This window comes from Ranitomeya imitator, chromosome 2, assembly GCF_032444005.1.
Source record: "Ranitomeya imitator isolate aRanImi1 chromosome 2, aRanImi1.pri, whole genome shotgun sequence".
In the NCBI taxonomy this organism is placed as follows: domain Eukaryota; kingdom Metazoa; phylum Chordata; class Amphibia; order Anura; family Dendrobatidae; genus Ranitomeya; species Ranitomeya imitator.
This window is the reverse complement of record NC_091283.1, coordinates 633,663,766-633,687,009: the sequence shown is the minus strand read 5'-3', so window position 1 is coordinate 633,687,009 and position 23,244 is coordinate 633,663,766. Positions and strand designations below refer to the sequence as shown.

At 52.9% G+C, this 23,244-nt stretch overlaps 1 protein-coding gene across 5 annotated transcripts in view; it reads left to right on the top strand.

Annotated features, from left to right (window-relative positions):
- SFXN4 (sideroflexin 4) overlaps positions 1-23,244 on the top strand; it is a 97,577-nt gene that overhangs the window by 19,291 nt on the left and 55,042 nt on the right. For 2 of the 5 annotated variants that reach the window (XM_069752648.1, XM_069752644.1), the window contains exons 2-4: positions 9,259-9,284; positions 10,878-10,943; positions 17,362-17,436. In XM_069752648.1, coding sequence (XP_069608749.1) covers positions 9,259-9,284; positions 10,878-10,943; positions 17,362-17,436 — 167 coding nt within the window. Of the gene's footprint in view, positions 1-9,174; positions 9,285-10,877; positions 10,944-17,361; positions 17,437-23,244 lie in introns of those variants that run through there. The other 3 variants (XM_069752645.1, XM_069752647.1, XM_069752646.1) reach the window with 3 other exon arrangements.

The window sequence follows — 23,244 nt, the reverse complement described above, 5'->3', positions numbered from 1 at the left end:
CAGTAAGGCAGTGGCCACTTTGTCAGCCCGAATGGATGACAAAGCGACCGCCTCCGGGTACCGAGTGGCATAGTCCACTACCGTTAATATGAAGCATTTCCCGGAGCGACTGGGAGTGGACAGAGGTCCAATGAGATCCACAGCTACCCTCGAGAAAGGCTCTTCAATGATGGGCAGAGTTACCAGTGGGGCTTTGGGGCGCCGCCCCGCCTTCCCCACCCTCTGGCAGGTGTCACACGAACGGCAGTAGGCAATTACCTCGGTCCTCATTCCAGGCCAGTAGAAATGCTGCGCTAGCCTGGCCCTGGTCTTAGCGATCCCTAGGTGTCCGGCCATGGGAATCTCGTGGGCTATCCGCAACAATTCCGCCCTGAACGGATAGGGTACCACTAACTGTCGGTCCCTGGGCCACGCCTCCGGTGAACCCTGCTGGACCGATACCCGGTACAGCCGTCCCTGGTCCCAGACCACCCGCTCGCGGTCTGACTCCCCAGGAGGCTGTGCCGCCTGCTCCTTGAGAGCTTTCAGGCTACCGTCGGCTTCCAACGCTGCCTGAAATCCCTGACTCGATGTGGCGAGAATGGACGACACCGCCACATCCGCTGTCAGCTCCCCGGGATCTGTCTCCTGGCCGCTGTCTGACTCGGCAGCCACTTGGTCAGAGAGGGGGAAGCCGTCGGACCTCTGCAAGGCTCCTTGGGCTCCGGCGCTCCCACTCCGGGTGACAGCGGCCACGACCGCTGTGCCCATGGGTAGCACCTGCTTCCCCCCGGCCCCTGACCAAGTCGCCGGGTCAGGCAGACTTTCCTGCCCTCCTGACATCCCGGGGGTGGGGAACTCCTGCCCTGGGGTCTTACCTGGTGGCTCCTCTCCCGGGACGCCTCCTCCCCCCATGGCCTGTTCCTCTTCCTGCAGGGGCCCTAGACTCAGCAGGCTGGATTCACTTAGGGGCCCTACACTGCCCGTAGCAGCCCCTCCCTCCACCTCTGAGCTCTCCCCTACAGTCTCCTCAGGTTTCACTCCCTCCCCCACTGTTGGAGGCACATTCAACACATCAACATTCACAGTAGAGTCATGACATTCTTGGGGAGCCGAACTTGGGGGTTCAGTGGCCACATACTGAGACACTAGCCGCCCCAAATCGGTCCCAAGTAATACATTAGCAGGAATATTTGACGTTACTCCCACCTCCCGCATTCCCCTCCCGGCGCCCCAGTCCAAAAACACCTTTGCGACAGGCAGCGCCGGTTCCACGCCTCCAATTCCGGAGACGGAAAGGGTTTTCCCCGGTACCAAGTCTTGAGGGGACACCACCTCAGGACGTACTAGGGTTTGTTCAGCGCCTGTGTCCCGCAGTCCCATGACCGCTGAGCGGCCGATAGTGACGGGTTGGTAATTGTCCAGGGACCTCCCACCACCCCCTCCCACACATAAAACAGTGGACGGTTTCGGGGACATGGATGGGGCCTTAAGACGCTGGGGACATGCTGTCTTGAAGTGCCCCAGCTGGTTGCAGTGATGACAACGTCTGGGTTCTGCGCCTGGCCTGGAGAGGGCAGCAGGGGGGTACACCCCTTGCACTCTGGGGGCTGGGGAAACAGGGGCAGGATTGGGCTTACCCCCTCTCCAGGTGCTGCTGGCAGGCTTCTTCGGCTCAGGCGCCCTGTTATTGGCATACTCATCTGCCAGGGCGGCTGTAGCGGAAGCCCCCTTCGGTTTCCGGTCACGGAGGAACTGCTGGAGGTCCTCTGGGCAGTTCCACAAGAACTGCTCCATGACGAACAGTTCCTGGACCTCCTGGCGGGTGGTGAGCGCTAGACCCGAGGTCCAGTGCTCTGCAGCTCTCAGCAACGCCCGCATGTGGTCGGTCCAGGTGTCCTTTGGGCCCCGCTGCAGGCTCCGGAACTTCTTGCGGTAGGACTCTGGGGTGAGGTTGTAGTGCTGGATCAGGGCCCGCTTGATGCTGCTGTAGTCCTGCTCCGCCCCGGCAGGTAAGTCCCCCAAAACTTCCAGGGACTTACCCCTCAAACGGGGGGTCAGGTATCTTGCCCACTGATCCGGGGCCAGATGGTGTTGAAGGCAGGTCCTTTCAAAGGCCAGCAAGAAGGAATCCAGGTCTCCATCCTTCTCAAGCAGAGGGAAGTCCTCGGCCCGGACTTTGGAAACCCTGGACTCTGGCGGTGCTGGGGCGTCCAGCGGGAGCCCGCGTTGAGCCATCTCCAGTCGGTGCTGGCGCTCCGCTGCTCTCTCTGCCGCTGCCCGCTCAGCAGCTCTCTCTGCCCGCTCCGCTGCCTCACGGCGTTCTGCACGCTCGGCCTCCGCTGCTTTCTCTGCAGCTGCCATGAGTCTCATATAGGCGTCTTCATTACCCGCCTCGAGACGTGCTACTGCCGCTGCAACAAGGGCCGCTGATGTGGACAGGCTGGGGCGGGTAGGTGGTGGGTAGTCCCTTGCCGGACTAAGCACGGGTGGCTGGCTCCTTGGGGAGTCTGGGCTGAGCTCCCCCTCGCCTGGAACAGTACCGTCCACCACCACCTCCTCATAAGCCATAGCACTGGCCTGCGCCCTCACTGCACTCCTGGTGCCCTCCGCCATCTTTGGAACCTCTGGTTACTGACACAGCTGTACCCCTGACCTTGCACACAACTTATTATATCTACACTCTGACCGTCTAGTGCTGGGCTGACCTTAAGACCCCAGCAGTGAAAGTTACCACTGGTAGTCTTTTAGTGTCTGGGAGTAGGGGTCCCACGCACACTATTACTCTGATCCCACGTACGCTGCCACCACTGTGAAGGATTACCCCTTCCTACCACGTCACCAATCCGTGACGTCACTACACAGGCACAGCTCTCCGGCGCCCCCTTTGTCTCTCAGGCCAGTAAAGGGACTGCACCTAGAGCAAATGGCCGCCGGGGAGACTGCCCTGTTACCCACCCTGGGTATTCTAAGATTCGCAATCAGAGTAAAAGGATCAGCCCAAAATTAATTTATGATTTAATTGCCTTAAGGGCGCACTAGATAATTACAAGAAATATACAATCACAATATATCAAGAGTTACAGTCAGAGTACAATATAACAACAATAATACAAGGCTTAAAGGTATAAAGCTGGAGGTCAATTTACCAGGTTGAAGGTCGCTTGTGGAAGCCGGGGGGCATAGCCTTCCGCAGGTCCAAAACTTAGTTGCCGAGCAGCCCCCAGAAAGCATGTGCTTGCCCCCCTCTGGCTGGCATACCCTGTTCCTTAAGATGTCATCATCATCATCTTCTTCTGTGGAGTGAGCCCCTCCCAGTGACCTCAGCGTCTTCTTATACCTGGCTGAGCCCCCCTGCCTGCAGCTGGGTGGGCTTAGCAATCTCCACCCCCTCTGTCTCCCTGCAAGATTTATTCCAATATCTAATAAATGGGATAACTTCTCTCAGGATGATCGGATCAGCACACGGGCAGTACCAGCGCCTGTGGTTTGTTCTGCCGGTCGTACTGGGATCAAACCTGGACCCATTCGGTCCCTGTGGGAGGCTGATCCCTATATCTCGGGTTTCAGACCTCCCACCGCCACGGGAATCGCACTATTAGATGCACCATTTCTTTAGGGTAAGGAGAATATTTTTTATGAGCCTGTACCTCGGACGATGCGTCCATAATTCACAATTCCATGTTGGAGACGGTTTGGCTGGGCTGCCATAATAGATGTGTATCCAGTGGCCACTTGGCATGCGTGTTTTAATTAAGCCCCCAAGCATTTCCAAGCCCCCTGGTGGCATGGTTTCCTCATGGGGCTTTGAACTACCGTCTACAGTTTACACTGAGCTCAGCTCGTTAGCATACTAATAGGAACTCTATTCATTAGCAAAGGTGGGGGCCAGGAGCACTCCTGTGTCCAGGAGACAAAATGGAGTCACGCCAATCTGATAGCATGCCTGTTCCAAGATGGCGGCTGTTCCCTCATCACACTAGGGAATAAGAGTTTTATGGTAGAACTAATGGATTCCATTTTGAAGGTATGATTACGCAGGAAAGAATTTAATTTTTTAAGATTTATGATGGTTCTAAATGAACCATCTGGTTTATTAATCAGGAATAAAGGGGAGTAGAACCCTTTCCCTTTTTGATCCTGGGGAACTTCTATCAGGACTTTTTTTAGATAGAAGAGATAGGATCTCTATTTCTAGAGCCCTCTGTTGGTCCTGACCTTTTGGAGATGTTATTATGAAGGAATCCCAAGGGATTCGATCAAATTCCAATTTAAGGCCGTATTGCACAATGTCCAGAATCCACTGGCTGGATGTTATCTGTTCCCATTGGGGAAGAAAAAATTTTAATCTGCCGCCTACTTCCTGGTTAGCGGTATTTACGTCTCGGATTATGGGACCCGCTAAAAAAGGCACCTTTTTGCTTTGGGTCCTTCGACTCCCATCGCTCTCTTTGTTCAAGCGGCTTGTTCCTAGTAAAGGGGCGTCTCCTGAAGGCTCTCCTGTAGGATGGGAGATATTGGTTAGGGAAGCCTTTCTTCCTTTCACCTGCTTTATTCAGGAGTTCATCCAGCGTCTTCCCAAAAAGGAACTCACCCTGACAGGGAATCGCACAAAGTTTCGCTTTAGCTTGTGCGTCCCCCTTCCAATTCTTTAGCCAGAGTGCACGCCGGGCTGTGTTGACTAGGCCGGCTGACCTGGCTGCAAGACGTAGCGAGTCCACTGAGGCATCAGCTAGGAATGCTACTGCTTCTTTAATTTGAGGCAATTTCAGCAGGATAGATTCCCTCGAAGTTTTGCCTCTAATCTGTTCCTCCAATTGCTCCGTCCATACTAGTAGAGATCTTGCAGTACAGGTACTAGATATGGCGGGCCTGAATGCCCCCGTATTGACTTCCCATGACCTCTTTAGTAAAGCTTCTGCTTTACGGTCCAGCGGGTCTGTCAGGACCCCTGAATCCTCCACTGGTAGGACCGACTGTTTGGTTGTGGAGGCTACCGCAGCATCAACTTTCGGCACCTTTGACCAGGTGTTTAGGTCTTCATCGCTGAAGGGATAGCGCCTTTTAGAGGATGATGGTAAAAACCCTCTATTCTGCTTGTCCCACTCCTTTTTAACAATATCTTTGATGGTTTGTATGACGGGGAAGGACCTACGTTTCCTCTGTCCTAACCCCGCAAACATTATGTCCTGTGCTGATTTCTTTTCTTTCCCATCTGGGCACCCCATCGTGCTCCTGACAGATTTTATTAAATTGTCCACATTACTGTTGGGAAGACAAAGTCCCCTTCAGTCTCGGATGAGCTCGGCTGAGATCCCTCTTCGTCTGAAGAAATACATACACCCTCTGACTCCGAACTAACCGGAGACCGGGACCTGCTAGGCTGACGGTTACTGGCGCTACTTGTCTGCGCCAAACCCTGCATCTCTTCTCGGATAATAGCTCTGACATCTGAGGGAGTCATGATATTTTCCTGCCGTAGAGTTTGCATGATACACTCCGCACACAGTTTTTTGGCATAATCATCCGGGAGGGGCTGCGTACATAGAGCACACTCTTTATGCTTAGATTTGTGTGTCCTTTTCTTAGTCTAGAGGAAGGATACAGGAGGAACATATATCAGCATATAGGAAGAGACTCTTTCAAAAACTCACCCAGTGAAGCTGACAGGTACCGGTTCTGGAGGCGGAATTCGTTTGGTGGTAGAACTCTTCTCTGGAGGTCGGCCACCACTCTTTGTGCTGCTCCTCGTGCTTCTCTCCCTGCTGGGAGAGCGCTGTTGCACTGCGGGCAGGTGCGCTTCGTCGGCCGGTGAAGCCATTTCACACACACCGGCCCGACGCTAGCGCTGCATTTTTAAAACTTTTAAAAAATTTTTAGACGCGCCGCTCTCACTCACCATGCGGCAGCCAGAGGCTATTAAGCCGGCCGCTGCAGCGCGCGCGTCCTCACAGTGCCGGCCGGACCTACGGTGACCGGACCCGGACCGTGAATGTTTGGCCAGACGAGGGGGGAGGCTGCAAGCAGGGGCTCCCCCGCCGCTGCTTCTGGAACCGCAGCCCCTGCCATTCCCACAGAAACCGGCGCAGGCGGGTGCATGGCCCAGGGATCCTCTTCATCTGTAGGTAAGCCGGGTCCCTGTAGGAACAGGAAACCTAAACTGAGGAGGAGAGGGGACCGCCTCCTTTTATTCTGTAGGTTTCCTGTTCCTATGGGCGGATCCCTCTCTCTCATGTGGGGTGCTGTCGTGGCGAAGGGTAAAAACTCAACTCATAGCTGTCAAACAAGTTTATTACAAGTGAAATAGTTAGAAATAAAGAAGAGATATATAAATATATGCATACATACAAATGAATAATAAAGAGATTAAGAAATCAAAACAATAAATTAAACATTAAAGACAGATTAATGACAAAAAAGCAAAACACATTTTGTACCAAAAGCCCCTGTGCTTTAGCTGCAAAAAATAGGGACCCGGCGGGGCCGGGGAGGCGGGGGGACCCGGCGGGGCCGGGGAGGCGGGGGGACCCGGCGGGGCCGGGGAGGCGGGGGGACCCGGCGGGGCCGGGGAGGCGGGGGGACCCGGCGGGGCCGGGGAGGCGGGGGGACCCGGCGGGGCCGGGGAGGCGGGGGGACCCGGCGGGGCCGGGGAGGCGGGGGGACCCGGCGGGGCCGGGGAGGCGGGGGGACCCGGCGGGGCCGGGGAGGCGGGGGGACCCGGCGGGGCCGGGGAGGCGGGGGGACCCGGCGGGGCCGGGGAGGCGGGGGGACCCGGCGGGGCCGGGGAGGCGGGGGGACCCGACGGGGCCGGGGAGGCGGGGGGACCCGACGGGGCCGGGGAGGCGGGGGGACCCGACGGGGCCGGGGAGGCGGGGGGACCCGACGGGGCCGGGGAGGCGGGGGGACCCGACGGGGCCGGGGAGGCGGAGGGACCCGACATTATCAGACACCCACAGTGTCATCACTTTGGGTCCTCACATGGATTGTGAGGCACAAGCATTCCACTTGGTGAAGAGAAGTCCAGTGATGAAATGACATCTGTAGGGAGGTCACTGCTCTGAGCGACACAGGATGGGGAAAAGCCACAATACCTAGAATAAAACAGAAAAAATCATGTAGAAAACTCAAGTAGTGGCTGACACCAGTGGCCACCAGGCTAATACTGAACAGAATAGCGTGCGAGGAGAGAATAAAGCCCGGGATCTGGAGACATTATCACGCAGTTTTGCTCCCAGAGGTCATAGGTCAGTCATCAACCTGACGTCATGTGCGCCCAATAATATTAATAAGAAAGTTTTATGTAAAAAACAAAACACACAACAGGACCGACTCACCATCAGGCAGAGATTCTCATGTTAAGTAATATCAATCCCTCAGATCTCCATCATCATTCATTCCCTCCCCTGTTCGTCCCCTCACACTATTCTTCCCTACACACACCCCACCGCAAGTGACATCACACACTGACCTGCACAGTACGTGACAACAGCCCCCCACACCATGCACACCCATGCAAATAACATCAGCCCCACTCTGCAGGTAGACCCCCCTGCAAACAGATCCCCCACGCATGCAACATGACCCCCTTCCCAACAGAGACTCCAGCACACAGCCTCTCTTCCCCAGAGACCCCCAGCACGCAGCCCCCCTTCCCAACAGACACACAGCCCCGCTCGCAAGGAACATGACCCCCTTCCAACAGAGACCCCCAGCATGCAGTCACCCTTCCCCAGGCAGGCCCCTCCAGCACGCAGTCCCAGGCAAGCCCCTCCAGCGTGCAGTCCCACACAAGCATCACCCCTTTCCCCAGGCAGACCCCCAGCACGCAGTCTCACGCAAGCATCACCCCCTTCCCCAGGCAGACCCCCAGCATGCAGTCCCACGCAAGCATCACCCCTTTCCTCAGGCAGACCCCCAGCACGCAGTCTCACGCAAGCATCACCCCCTTCCCCAGGCAGACCCCCAGCACGCAGTCCCACGCAAGCAATGTCACCACCTTCCCTAGGTAGCGCCCCCAGCACGCAGTCCCACGCAAGCTATGTACCCCCTTCTCCAGGCAGACCATCAGCACGCAGTGCCATGCAAGCATCACCAGCTTCCCCAGGCAGACCACCAGCACACAGTCCCATGCAAGCACCATCTCCCCTGGCAGACCCCCCCTTCCAGCATGCACATGCAGCCCCATGCAAACATCACCCCCTCCTCCCCAGACAGACCCCCTCCAGCATGCACATGCAGCCCCATGCAAGCCCCCTCCAGCATGTGCATGCAGCCCCATGCAAGCCCCCTCCAGCATGCACATGCAGCCCCATGCAAGCATCACCACCCCTTCTCCCCAGGCAGACCCCCCTCCAGCGTGCACATGCAGCCCCATGCAAGTATCACCCCCTTCTCTCCAGGCAGACCCCCCCTCCACTATACACATGCAGCCCCATGCAAGCATCACCACCCCTTCTCCCCAGGCAGACCCCCCTCCAGCGTGCACATGCAGCCCCATGCAAGTATCACCCCCTTCTCTCCAGGCAGACCCCCCCCCTCCACTATACACATGCAGCACCATGCAAGCAACATTACCCCCTTCTCCCCAGGCAGACCCGCGTCCAGCATGCACATGCAGTCCCACGCACATGCAGCCCCATGCAACATCACCCCTTTCTCCCCAGGCAGACCCCCCGTCCAGCATGCACATGCAGCCCCATGCAAACATCACCCCCTCCTCCTTAGACAGACCCCCTCCAGCATGCAAATTCAGCCCCATGCAAAGCCCCCTCCAGCATGCACATGCAGCCCCATGCAAGCATCGCCACCCCTTCTCCCCAGGCAGACCCCCCTCCAGCGTGCACATGCAGCCCCACGCAAGCATCACCCCCTTCTCTTCAGGCAGACCCCCGTTCAGCATGCACATGCAGCCCCATGCAAGCAACATCACCTTTTTCTCCCCAGGCAGACCCCCGTCCAGCATGCACATGCAGCCCCATGCAAGCAACATCACCTTTTTCTCCCCAGGCAGACTCCCACTTACCTGATCTTGTACAAAATCCGGCCATAACATCAACAGCTCCCGCCTGTCTGCTCTGCTCTATGGAGGAAGAGGCAAATCCTGCACAAAACACTCAAAATCCAAATCCTGCACGAAATCCCGCCATGACATCCACAGCTTCCTCATATCTGCTCTGTCTGCGCTATGGAGGAAGAAGCGCCGCCCCTTCCGGTCACATGGGCACGACGTCAGCAGAGGTCCCTTAGCCGACTTGGATTTAGCCTCTACCATGGCTGCGCCCTGGTTACTGAGGGACAGCGATCAGGTATTTGTCAATTTCACGGAGGTGATCACTGCCCCCATTATACCCCCTGTAATCGCTGCCCCCATTATACCCCCTGTAATCACTCCCCCCATTATACCCCCTGTAATCACTCCCCCCATTATACCCCCTGTAATCGCTGCCCCCATTATACCCCCTGTAATCGCTGCCCCCATTATACCCCCTGTAATCGCTGCCCCCATTATACCCCCTGTAATCGCTGCCCCCATTATACCCCCTGTAATCGCTGCCCCCATTATACCCCCTGTAATCGCTGCCCCCATTATACCCCCTGTAATCGCTGCCCCCATTATACCCCCTGTAATCGCTGCCCCCATTATACCCCCTGTAATCGCTGCCCCCATTATACCCCCTGTAATCACTCCCCCCATTATACCCCCTGTAATCACTCCCCCCATTATACCCCCTGTAATCGCTGCCCCCATTATACCCCCTGTAATCGCTGCCCCCATTATACCCCCTGTAATCGCTGCCCCCATTATACCCCCTGTAATCGCTGCCCCCATTATACCCCCTGTAATCGCTGCCCCCATTATACCCCCTGTAATCACTGCCCCCTTATACCCCCTGTAATCACTGCTCTACATGATACCCCCTGTAATCACTGCCCCCATTATACCCCCTGTAATCACTGCCCCCATTATACCCCCTGTAATCACTGCCCCCATTATACCCCCTGTAATCACTGCCCCCATTATACCCCCTGTAATCACTGCCCCCATTATACCCCCTGTAATCACTGCCCCCATTATACCCCCTGTAATCACTGCCCCCATTATACCCCCTGTAATCACTGCCCCCATTATACCCCCTGTAATCACTGCCCCCATTATACCCCCTGTAATCACTGCCCCCATTATACCCCCTGTAATCACTGCCCCCATTATACCCCCTGTAATCACTGCCCCCATTATACCCCCTGTAATCACTGCTCTACATTATACCCCCTGTAATCACTGCTCTACATTATACCCCCTGTAATCACTGCCCCCATTATACCCCCTGTAATCACTGCCCCCATTATACCCCCTGTAATCACTGCCCCCATTATACCCCCTGTAATCACTGACCCCACATGATACCTCTTGCAAGCAGTCTCCACATTATATTCCCTGTTATCACTACCCCCACATTATACCCCACAGTGATCACTGACCCCACATTATACCCCACAGTGATCACTGACCCCACATTATACCCCACAGTGATCACTGACCCCACATTATACCCCACAGTGATCACTGACCTCACATTATACCCCACAGTGATCACTGACCCCACATTATACCCCACAGTGATCACTGACCCCACATTATACCCCACAGTGATCACTGACCCCACATTATACCCCACAGTGATCACTGACCCCACATTATACCCCACAGTGATCACTGACCCCACATTATACCCCACAGTGATCATCGCTTCCGCTTTGTACCTGTTCTTCTTCGTCTGTAGCAGTTTCCGTTATTGCGTCTTCTGAGTTTTAAGTTTTATTTATTTTTTCTCATAAAGTTGTGTTTTTGTGCTCTGTGACCCTGTTATGTGATCATTGATGACTGCTCTGCTTTTCAGTCTTTTCTACAGAGACATGCCCACTGGCACGAAGTCTTGGACCCCAGCCAATTACTGGCTTCTGATGTAAGTGCCAAGTACTGGACAATAGGAAGGTGGCAGCAGTGGAGGTGGTGGGAAAGGAGAGTGGAGGTGGTGGGAGGGGAGAAGTGGCAGAAGTGGAGGTGGTGGCAGGGCTGCCACTAGAAATTTTGGAGCCCCATACTGGCAAAATTTTCGGGGCCCCCTTGAGACTCCGCCCAGGCTCCACCCCAGCCCCGCCTCCAGGCTCCACCCCTCGAACTGTCCACAGTCCCACCGCTCTCTCTTGGAAAAACTCCACTTCTCACCTATCACACATCAACAGTTCCCATCACCAGATCACACATATAGCCGGCAGCTTTTGTTTTGGCCAAAAGATTTTTTAAGCCGCCACCATAACACGGTAGACACTTTTTGCCGGGCCTTACTCTGCTGTAACCTATTAAATATTTGTTAAAATATGCAATACAATTTAGGTATATTTTTATTTATTTTTCAATTTTTAAAATGACCAATAATACTACATACAAGGAACAAATACCACCGCACTATGACCAGATGACATATTACCACCACAGTGACATAGTAACATAGTAAGGCGGAAAAAAGACATTTGTCCATCCAGTTCAGCCTATATTCCATCATAATAAATCCCCAGATCTACGTCCTTCTACAGAACCTAATTGTATGATACAATATTGTTCTGCTCCAGGAAGACATCCAGGCCTCTCTTGAACCCCTCGACTGAGTTCGCCATCACCACCTCCTCAGGCAAGCAATTCCAGATTCTCACTGCCCTAACAGTAAAGAATCCTCTTCTATGTTGGTGGAAAAACCTTCTCTCCTCCAGACGCAAAGAATGCCCCCTTGTGCCCGTCACCTTCCTTGGTATAAACAGATCCTCAGCGAGATATTTGTATTGTCCCCTTATATACTTATACATGGTTATTAGATCGCCCCTCAGTCGTCTTTTTTCTAGACTAAATAATCCTAATTTCGCTAATCTATCTGGGTATTGTAGTTCTCCCATCCCCTTTATTAATTTTGTTGCCCTCCTTTGTACTCTCTCTAGTTCCATTATATCCTTCCTGAGCACCGGTGCCCAAAACTGGACACAGTACTCCATGTGCGGTCTAACTAGGGATTTGTACAGAGGCAGTATAATGCTCTCATCATGTGTATCCAGACCTCTTTTAATGCACCCCATGATCCTGTTTGCCTTGGCAGCTGCTGCCTGGCACTGGCTGCTCCAGGTAAGTTTATCATTAACTAGGATCCCCAAGTCCTTCTCCCTGTCAGATTTACCCAGTGGTTTCCCGTTCAGTGTGTAATGGTGATATTGATTCCCTCTTCCCATGTGTATAACCTTACATTTATCATTGTTAAACCTCATCTGCCACCTTTCAGCCCAAGTTTCCAACTTATCCAGATCCATCTGTAGCAGAATACTATCTTCTCTTGTATTAACTGCTTTACATAGTTTTGTATCATCTGCAAATATCGATATTTTACTGTGTAAACCTTCTACCAGATCATTAATGAATATGTTGAAGAGAACAGGTCCCAATACTGACCCCTGCGGTACCCCACTGGTCACAGCGACCCAGTTAGAGACTATACCATTTATAACCACCCTCTGCTTTCTATCACTAAGCCAGTTACTAACCCATTTACACACATTTTCCCCCAGACCAAGCATTCTCATTTTGTGTACCAACCTCTTGTGCGGCACGGTATCAAACGCTTTGGAAAAATCGAGATATACCACGTCCAATGACTCACCGTGGTCCAGCCTATAGCTTACCTCTTCATAAAAACTGATTAGATTGGTTTGACAGGAGCGATTTCTCATAAACCCATGATGATATGGAGTTAAACAGTTTTTCTCATTGAGATAATCCAGAATAACATCCCTCAGAAACCCTTCAAATATTTTACCAACAATAGAGGTTAGACTTACTGGCCTATAATTTCCAGGTTCACTTTTAGAGCCCTTTTTGAATATTGGCACCACATTTGCTATGCGCCAGTCCTGCGGAACAGACCCTGTCGCTATAGAGTCCCTAAAAATAAGAAATAATGGTTTATCTATTACATTACTTAGTTCTCTTAGTGATCGAATAATATCACATACAAGGAACAAATACCGCAACACCATGTCCAGACCACATATTACCACCACATAGTGACTGAATACTACAATTCTGATCAGTAATTAAAAAAAAGCACCATACTATCACCATAAGTGCCATTATACACAGGAGATCTGTACTTAGTATGCAGTGTCTGTGTACAGATAATACAGTGATCACTAGTGAAATTATACACAGGAGCTCTGTATACAGTATACAGTGTATAGTGTCAGTGTATAGGTAACACACTGACTCACCAGTGACGTCTCTAGGTGAAGTCCTTCATCTTTCATCCAGCACAGACCGCCATCATTTAATCCAGCCAGGACTTCTCTCTGCAGGAAATAACACAGTTATCTCGAGCTCTGCTTGTAGAATACATTACTTAATTTTTCCCACCTTCTACATTACACCACATGAAGAAAAAGAGGCGACATAGTGTCACTCTACACAGTAACAGGACCGCCCCCCCATTTAAAACCGTGTCCTCAAAAAATAAAATAAATACATCACTGCAGTAATAATATCCCTAAATTAGCCCCTATGGTATTAATAATATCCCCCAGCCTGGCCCCGTGTGTCTCATTCCTGGCGTCAGCCAGATGTTCTCCCATCCTACCCTCATGAGTATCCATTCTGCCCCATATGATCTCCCCATCCTGCCCCATATGATCGCCCCATGTGATCTCTCCATCCTGCCCCATCTTTCTCCATCATATCCATCCTGCCCCATGATCCTGCACGATCTGTCTCCAATCATGCCCCATGTCTCCATTCTGCCCCCTATGTCTCCAACCATGCCCCCATGTCTGAAATCCAGCCACTTGTCTCCAATCATGCCCCCTGTGTCTCCAATCATGCCCTGTATCTCCATTCTGCCCCAATTTCCAGCATTCTGCCCCCGGGTCTCACAGTCTGCCCCTGTGTCCAGCATTTCCGCCCCACTGTGTCCAGCATTTCCGCCCCACTGTGTCCAGCATTTCCGCCCCACTGTGTCCAGCATTTCCGCCCCACTGTGTCCAGCATTTCCGCCCCACTGTGTCCAGCATTTCCGCCCCACTGTGTCCAGCATTTCCGCCCCACTGTGTCCAGCATTTCCGCCCCACTGTGTCCAGCATTTCCGCCCCACTGTGTCCAGCATTTCCGCCCCACTGTGTCCAGCATTTCCGCCCCCCCCCCCCCCGGCCCCCCTGGATCGCAGCTCGCAAAGAAAAAAAAAAACCACGACTTCTTACCTGGCCAATCTCCAGCGCCGGGTGAAGCTCCCTCTCCAGGCTCCACACAGACGCACTCACCGGGCCCCGCAGCTGACAATGACGTCAGACGCCGGCGACGCCGGCGAGTGCGCACTGCGGCCCTATTCAACCGCCAGCCTCAGACTGGCTGGCGGCTGTTAACTATTGACGCGCGGGCCCGCACGTCAATAGTGTGCCGCAGCGCCTGCAGGGGGGGCCCGGTGAGCAGATGAGACGGGGCCCGATGCGGGCCCCCTCTGCTCACCGGGACCCAATTCGCCAGTCACGGCTGTAATGCCCTGATGGCGGCCCTGGGTGGTGGGATGGTAGAAGTGGGGGCATTGGAGGTGGTGGGATGGTGAATGTGGCAGGAGTGGAGAGGTGGACTTGGCGGGAGGGAAGAAGTGGTGGTGTTAATATGTTTTAGGTGGTAAAATGGTGGGATGGTGACAGTGGAGGTGGTGGGATGGTTGAGGTGTCAACAATGAAGGTGGTGGGATGGTAGAGGTGGCAACAGTGGAGGTGGTGGAATGGTAGAAGTGGCGGCAGTAGGGGTGGTGGGATGGTTGAGGTGGCAGCAGTGGAGGTGGTTGGATGGTGGAAGAAGCTGCAGTGGAGGTGGTGGGATAGTGGAGGTGGCAACAGTGGAGGTGGTGGGATGGTTGAGGTGGTGACAGTGGAGGTGGTTGGATGGTGAAGGTGGTGGGATGGTGAAGGTGGAAGTGTATGGATGGTTGAGGTGGCAGCAGTGGAGGTGGTGGGATGGTGAAGGTGGCGATAGTGGAGGTGGTTGGATGGTGAAGGTGGTGGGATGGTGAAGGTGGCAGCAGTGGAGGTGTATGGATGGTTGAGGTGGTGACAGTGGAGGTGGTTGGATGGTTGAGTTGGCAGCAGTGGAGGTGGTGGGAGGGTGAAGGTGGCGACAGTGGAGGTGGTTGGATGGTGAAGGTGGCAGCAGTGGAGATAGTTGAGGTGGGGACAGTGGAGGTGGTTGGATAGTTGAGGTGGCAGCAGTGGAGGTGGTGGGATGGTGAAGGTGGCGACAGTGGAGGTGGTTGGATGGTGAAGGTGGCAGCAGTGGAGATGGTTGAGGTGGTTGGATGGTTGAGGTGGCAGCAGTGGAGGTGGTGGGATGGTGAAGGTGGCGACAGTGGAGGTGGTTGGATGGTGAAGGTGGCAGCAGTGGAGATGGTTGAGGTGGTTGGATGGTTGAGGTGGTGACAGTGGAGGTGGTTGGATGGTGAAGGTGGCAGCAGTGGAGATGGTTGAGGTGGTTGGATGGTTGAGGTGGTGACAGTGGAGGTGGTTGGATGGTGAAGGTGGTGGGATGGTGAAGGTGGAAGTGTATGGATGGTTGAGGTGGCAGCAGTGGAGGTGGTGGGATGGTGAAGGTGGCGATAGTGGAGGTGGTTGGATGGTGAAGGTGGTGGGATGGTGAAGGTGGCAGCAGTGGAGGTGTATGGATGGTTGAGGTGGTGACAGTGGAGGTGGTTGGATGGTTGAGTTGGCAGCAGTGGAGGTGGTGGGAGGGTGAAGGTGGCGACAGTGGAGGTGGTTGGATGGTGAAGGTGGCAGCAGTGGAGATAGTTGAGGTGGGGACAGTGGAGGTGGTTGGATAGTTGAGGTGGCAGCAGTGGAGGTGGTGGGATGGTGAAGGTGGCGACAGTGGAGGTGGTTGGATGGTGAAGGTGGCAGCAGTGGAGATGGTTGAGGTGGTTGGATGGTTGAGGTGGCAGCAGTGGAGGTGGTGGGATGGTGAAGGTGGCGACAGTGGAGGTGGTTGGATGGTGAAGGTGGCAGCAGTGGAGATGGTTGAGGTGGCGACAGTGGAGGTGGTTGGATGGTGGAGGTGGTTGGATGGTGAAGGTGGCAGCAGTGGAGGTGTATGGATGGTTGAGGTGGCGACAGTGGAGGTGGTTGGATGGTTGAGGTGGCAGCAGTGGAGGGGGTGGGATGGTGAAGGTGGCGACAGTGGAGGTGGTTGGATGGTTGAGGTGGCAGCAGTGGAGGTTGTGGTAGGAAGAAAGCAGAAGTGGATGAGGAGTATGAAGCTGCAGTGAAAGTAGTGACAGGAGGGGGATGGTAATGGATGTAGGAAGAGAGAGCGGTCAGCAGTAGATGTGACGGGAGCAGGAAGGTGGCGGCAGTGGAGATGGTTGAGGTGGCAACAGTGGAGGTGGTTGAGGTGGCAGCAGTGGAGGTGGTGGGATGGTGAAGGTGGTGACAGTGGAGGTGGTTGGATGGTGGAGGTGGGATGGTTGAGGTGGTGACAGTGGAGGTGGTGGGATGGTGAAGGTGGCGACAGTGGAGGTGGTTGGATGGTGAAGGTGGCAGCAGTGGAGGTGGTTGAGGTGGTGACAGTGGAGGTGGTTGGATGGTGGAGGTGGTGGGATGGTTGAGGTGGTGACAGTGGAGGTGGTTGGATGGTGAAGGTGGCGACAGTGGAGGTGGTTGGATGGTTGAGGTGGCGACAGTGGAGGTGGTGGGATGGTGAAGGTGGCGACAGTGGAGGTGGTTGGATGGTGAAGGTGGCAGCAGTGGAGATGGTTGAGGTGGCAACAGTGGAGGTGGTTGGATGGTGAAGGTGGCAACAGTGGAGGTGGTTGGATGGTGGAGGTGGGATGGTTGAGATGGTGACAGTGGAGGTGGTGGGATGGTGAAGGTGGCGACAGTGGAGGTGGTTGGATGGTGAAGGTGGCAGCAGTGGAGGTGGTTGAGGTGGTGACAGTGGAGGTGGTTGGATGGTTGAGGTGGCAGCAGTGGAGGTGGTTGAGGTGGCGACAGTGGAGGTGGTTGGATGGTTGAGGTGGCGACAGTGGAGGTGGTGGTAGGAAGAAAGCAGAAGTGGATGAGGAGTATGAAGCTGCAGTGAAAGTAGTGACAGGAGGGGGATGGTAATGGATGTAGGAAGAGAGCGGTCAGCAGTAGATGTGTCGGGAGCAGGAAGGTGGCGGCAGTGTTTGTGGCAGTGGAGGGTAATAGTTGTGACAAGCAGGAGGAGCCAGGTAATGAGCGGTGGAGACAGCAGGTTGGTTTTCTGCAGCTGAGGCCACTCCTAGCTGTGAATAGTTGACCTACAACAATGTTTTCATTCAGGCAGAAATCAAGAAGGCGAAATCTTTGGTGCAGTCTCTTGAGTCGAGAAATAAAGGCAAAGATCAGGAAAATGAGGTAAAGCAGTGATACTGTGTAGTATATATGCAGTGCAGTCTTCATACCCTGTGAACTTTTCCACATTTTTTCAGGTTACACCCACAAAGTTAGGCCTTCTTCACACGTCTTTTTTTATGTCCGTATGTGGTCCGCTTTTTAAGGACCGCAAATGCAGACACGCACGGTTGCTCAGTGGTTAGCACTGTACTACATATTGAGCAGCCCTGTGGCTCAGTGGTTAGCACTGTACTATCATAGTAACATAGTAACATAGTTAGTAAGGCCAAAAAAAGCCATTTGTCCATCCAGTTCAGCCTATATTCCATCATAATAAATACCCAGATCTACGTCCTTCTACAGAACCTAATTGTATGATACAATATTGTTCTGCTCCAGGAAGACATCCAGGCGTCTCTTGAACCCCTCGACTGAGTTCGCCATCACCACCTCCTCAGGCAAGCAATTCCAGATTCTCACTGCCCTAACAGTAAAGAATCCTCTTCTATGTTGGTGGAAAAACCTTCTCTCCTCCAGACGCAAAGAATGCCCCCTTGTGCCCGTCACCTTCCTTGGTATAAACAGATCCTCAGCGAGATATTTGTATTGTCCCCTTATATACTTATACATGGTTATTAGATCGCCCCTCAGTCGTCTTTTTTCTAGACTAAATAATCCTAATTTCGCTAATCTATCTGGGTATTGTAGTTCTCCCATCCCCTTTATTAATTTTGTTGCCCTCCTTTGTACTCTCTCTAGTTCCATTATATCCTTCCTGAGCACCGGTGCCCAAAACAAATAATAATCTTTATTTTTATATAGCGCTAACATATTCCACATTACTACATATAGGGCAGCACAGTGGCTCAGTGGTTAGCACTGTACTACATATTAAGCAGCCCTGTGGCTCAGTGGTTAGCACTGTACTACATATTAAGCAGCCCTGTGGCTCAGTGGTTAGCACTGTACTACATATTAAGCAGCCCTGTGGCTCAGTGGTTAGCACTGTACTACATATTGAGCAGCCCTGTGGCTCAGTGGTTAGCATTGTACTACATATAGGGCAGTGCAGTGGCTCAGTGGTTAGCATTGTACAACATATTGAGCAGCCCTGTGGCTCAGTGGTTAGCACTGTACCACATATTGAGCAGCCCTGTGGCTCAGTGGTTAGCTCTGTACTATGTATAGGGCAGCGCGTTGGCTCAGTGGCTCATTACTAACTCCTGGGCTTGATGTCACCTGACAATGCAAAGGTGACATCAATCCCAACCCTATTACCCCACTTGCCACCGCTATAGGGCAAGTTGGAAGAACCGGGCTAAGAGCCCGAATTGGTGCATCTTATGGAATCCCCATCCCTGGGGCTGCTGGGGGCTGATGTTGGGGGGATTGGGGCAATATCTCTGACCTTTCCCAGGCTGTTCATATTAACCCACAGCTCTCTGTTAAGACTTTGCTGGTTTGAAGTTATAGGGTGACCCTTCATTTTGTTCCTGGGGTTGCCTGTTTGTGAGCTGTTATTAGTAGCCTGGAACCTTCTGGGGTATGGTCCCAGATTATTCCCATCAGCCCCCGCCATCGGCTGTCCCGGTTATCACATTTAACTCTTTATTTTACACAGGCTGTGCACAGCCGCTGCTGAATACAACTCCCATCATTGTCGCCTGGTGATGCTGATCATGGGGAGACCAGGCGACGATGATGAGTGCAGTTCTTTTACCGGGCCCGGGTATGTGTCACAATGAACCGCGGACACACGGATGGCACATATGGCACGCGGCCCAGGAATCATCAGCTTTCAATGGACTTTACTGGGATATTCTTTGCTGTAACACAAAGTAACAAGTGTTTGTGACGGGGAAAGGAGACGAGATTTTCTAATTATTTAAGAGATATAAATGCGACAATTGTGAGGTGCATCAGTGTTCAGCCCCTGTGGTCCAAGGATCCTCAGTATAACTACAACTGTTTTGTGAAGGCCTCAGGTTTGTGTGAGAGCGCAGTGGTCATCAAACTGCCCAAGGAGCCCACCAGACAGGTCAGGGATAACGTTTTGTAGAAAAGTAAAGCGGGGTTAGGTTATAAAAAAAAAAAAAAAAAAAGCCCAACCTCTCAACATCTCACCAACCACTTGTCAATCCATCATCCAAAAATGGAAGGCGTATGGCGCAACTGGAAACCCATAGGACATCCACCTAAGCGGACATCCCAAGCAAGGAGAACACTAATCACAGAAGATTGACATCCCCGGGGGAGATTCTATCCACAGGACATCTGTGAGTCATATACTTCCCAAATCTGGCCATTATGGAAGAGTGGCAAGAAAAAAGACATTTGTGGACGCAACCCATGAGAAGTCCGATTTACAGTGTACATAAAGCCATGTAGAAGACACAGCGAGCGTGTGGAAGAAGACGCTTTGGTCAGATGCGACCAAATGAGAAAACACTGTGTGGTGGAAAACTAATCCTGCGCATCACCCTGAAAACACCATCCCCACCGTCACACATGGTGGTGGCAGCATCCTGCTGTGGGGAGTCTTTTTTTTTTCACAGCAGGAGCAGTAAAGCTGGTCGGAGGTGATGGGAACATGGATGGAGGTAAATGCAGGGCAATCCTGGAGGAAAACCTGGTAAGAGGCTGCAGAAGACGCGAGACTGTGGTGTAGGTTCATCTCTTAGCTGGAAAACGACCCTCAACATCCTGCCAGAGCCACAATGGCAAGTTTAGATCAGAGCATATTCTGTGTGATCAGTCACCGTCCAGACCAAAAACCCCGAGAATCTGTGACAAGACGTGAAAATGGCCGATCACAGACGTCTCCATCCAACGTCACTGAGCGAGAGCGAGGGGGAAAGAGGAAGGGAGAATGTCACCTGTAGATGGGCAAAGCTGGAGAGGCAGACCCCAAAAGACTGCAGAGAAAGGAGGAGAGACCCCAAAAGACTGCAGAGAAAGGTGACAGACCCCAAAAGACTGCAGAGAAAGGAGGAGAGACCCCAAAAGACTGCAGAGAAAGGTGACAGACCCCAAAAGACTGCAGAGAAAGGAGGAGAGACCCCAAAAGACTGCGGAGAACGGAGGAGAGACCCCAAAGACTGCAGAGAAAGGTGACAGACCCCAAAGACTGCAGAGAAAGGTGACAGACCCCAAAAGAATGCAGAGAAAGGTGACAGACCCCAAAGACTGCAGAGAAAGGTGACAGACCCCAAAGACTGCAGAGAAAGGTGACAGACCCCAAAAGAATGCAGAGAAAGGTGACAGACCCCAAAGACTGCAGAGAAAGGTGACAGACCCCAAAGACTGCAGAGAAAGGAGGAGAGACCCCAAAAGACTGCAGAGAAAGGAGAGACCCCAAAAGACTGCAGAGAAAGGAGAGACCCCAAAAGACTGCAGAGAAAGGTGACAGACCCCAAAGACTGCAGAGAAAGGAGGAGAGACCCCAAAAGACTGCAGAGAAAGGTGACAGACCCCAAAAGACTGCAGAGAAAGGTGACAGACCCCAAAGACTGCAGAGAAAGGTGACAGACCCCAAAAGACTGCAGAGAAAGGTGACAGACCCCAAAGACTGCAGAGAAAGGTGGAGAGACCCCAAAAGACTGCAGAGAAAGGAGGAGAGACCCCAAAGACTGCAGAGAAAGGTGACAGACCCCAAAGACTGCAGAGAAAGGTGACAGACCCCAAAGACTGCAGAGAAAGGTGACAGACCCCAAAGACTGCAGAGAAAGGTGACAGACCCCAAAGACTGCAGAGAAAGGTGGAGAGACCCCAAAAGACTGCAGAGAAAGGAGAGACCCCAAAAGACTGCAGAGAAAGGTGACAGACCCCAAAGACTGCAGAGAAAGGTGACAGACCCCAAAGACTGCAGAGAAAGGTGACAGACCCCAAAGACTGCAGAGAAAGGTGGAGAGACCCCAAAAGACTGCAGAGAAAGGAGGAGAGACCCCAAAGACTGCAGAGAAAGGTGACAGACCCCAAAGACTGCAGAGAAAGGTGACAGACCCAAAAGACTGCAGAGAAAGGTGACAGACCCCAAAGACTGCAGAGAAAGGTGACAGACCCCAAAGACTGCAGAGAAAGGAGGAGAGACCCCAAAAGACTGCAGAGAAAGGTGACAGACCCCAAAGACTGCAGAGAAAGGTGACAGACCCCAAAGACTGCAGAGAAAGGTGACAGACCCCAAAGACTGCAGAGAAAGGAGGAGAGACCCCAAAAGACTGCAGAGAAAGGTGACAGACCCCAAAGACTGCAGAGAAAGGTGACAGACCCCAAAGACTGCAGAGAAAGGAGGAGAGACCCCAAAAGACTGCAGAGAAAGGTGACAGACCCCAAAGACTGCAGAGAAAGGAGGAGAGACCCCAAAAGACTGCAGAGAAAGGTGACAGACCCCAAAGACTGCAGAGAAAGGAGGAGAGACAGACCCCAAAGACTGCAGAGAAAGGTGACAGACCCCAAAGACTGCAGAGAAAGGTGACAGACCCCAAAGACTGCAGAGAAAGGAGGAGAGACCCCAAAAGACTGCAGAGAAAGGTGACAGACCCCAAAGACTGCAGAGAAAGGAGGAGAGACAGACCCCAAAGACTGCAGAGAAAGGTGACAGACCCCAAAGACTGCAGAGAAAGGTGACAGACCCCAAAGACTGCAGAGAAAGGAGGAGAGACCCCAAAAGACTGCAGAGAAAGGTGACAGACCCCAAAGACTGCAGAGAAAGGAGGAGAGACCCCAAAAGACTGCAGAGAAAGGTGACAGACCCCAAAGACTGCAGAGAAAGGAGGAGAGACAGACCCCAAAGACTGCAGAGAAAGGTGACAGACCCCAAAGACTGCAGAGAAAGGAGGAGAGACCCCAAAAGACTGCAGAGAAAGGTGACAGACCCAAAAGACTGCAGAGAAAGGAGGAGAGACCCCAAAAGACTGCAGAGAAAGGTGAGAGACCCCAAAGACTGCAGAGAAAGGTGACAGACCCAAAAGACTGCAGAGAAAGGAGGAGAGACCCCAAAAGACTGCAGAGAAAGGTGAGAGACCCCAAAGACTGCAGAGAAAGGTGACAGACCCCAAAAGACTGCAGAGAAAGGTGAGAGACCCCAAAAGACAGCAGAGAAAGGAGGAGAGACCCCAAAAGACTGCAGAGAAAGGTGACAGACCCCAAAAGACAGCAGAGAAAGGAGGAGAGACCCCAAAAGACTGCAGAGAAAGGTGACAGACCCCAAAGACTGCAGAGAAAGGTGACAGACCCCAAAGACTGCAAAGAAAGGTGACAGACCCCAAAAGACTGCAGAGAAAGGTGACAGACCCCAAAGACTGCAGAGAAAGGTGACAGACCCCAAAAGACTGCAGAGAAAGGTGAGAGACCCCAAAAGACTGCAGAGAAAGGAGGAGAGACCCCAAAAGACTGCAGAGAAAGGTGAGACCCCAAAAGACTGCAGAGAAAGGTGAGAGACCCCAAAGACTGCAGAGAAAGGTGACAGACCCCAAAGACTGCAGAGAAAGGTGAGAGACCCCAAAAGACTGCAGAGAAAGGAGGAGAGACCCCAAAAGACTGCAGAGAAAGGTGAGACCCCAAAAGACTGCAGAGAAAGGTGAGAGACCCCAAAGACTGCAGAGAAAGGTGACAGACCCCAAAAGACTGCAGAGAAAGGAGGAGAGACCCCAAAGACTGCAGAGAAAGGAGGAGAGACAGACCCCAAAAGACTGCAGAGAAAGGTGACAGACCCCAAAAGACTGCAGAGAAAGGTGACAGACCCCAAAAGACTGCAGAGAAAGGAGGAGAGACCCCAAAAGACTGCAGAGAAAGGAGAGACAGACCCCAAAAGACTGCAGAGAAAGGTGA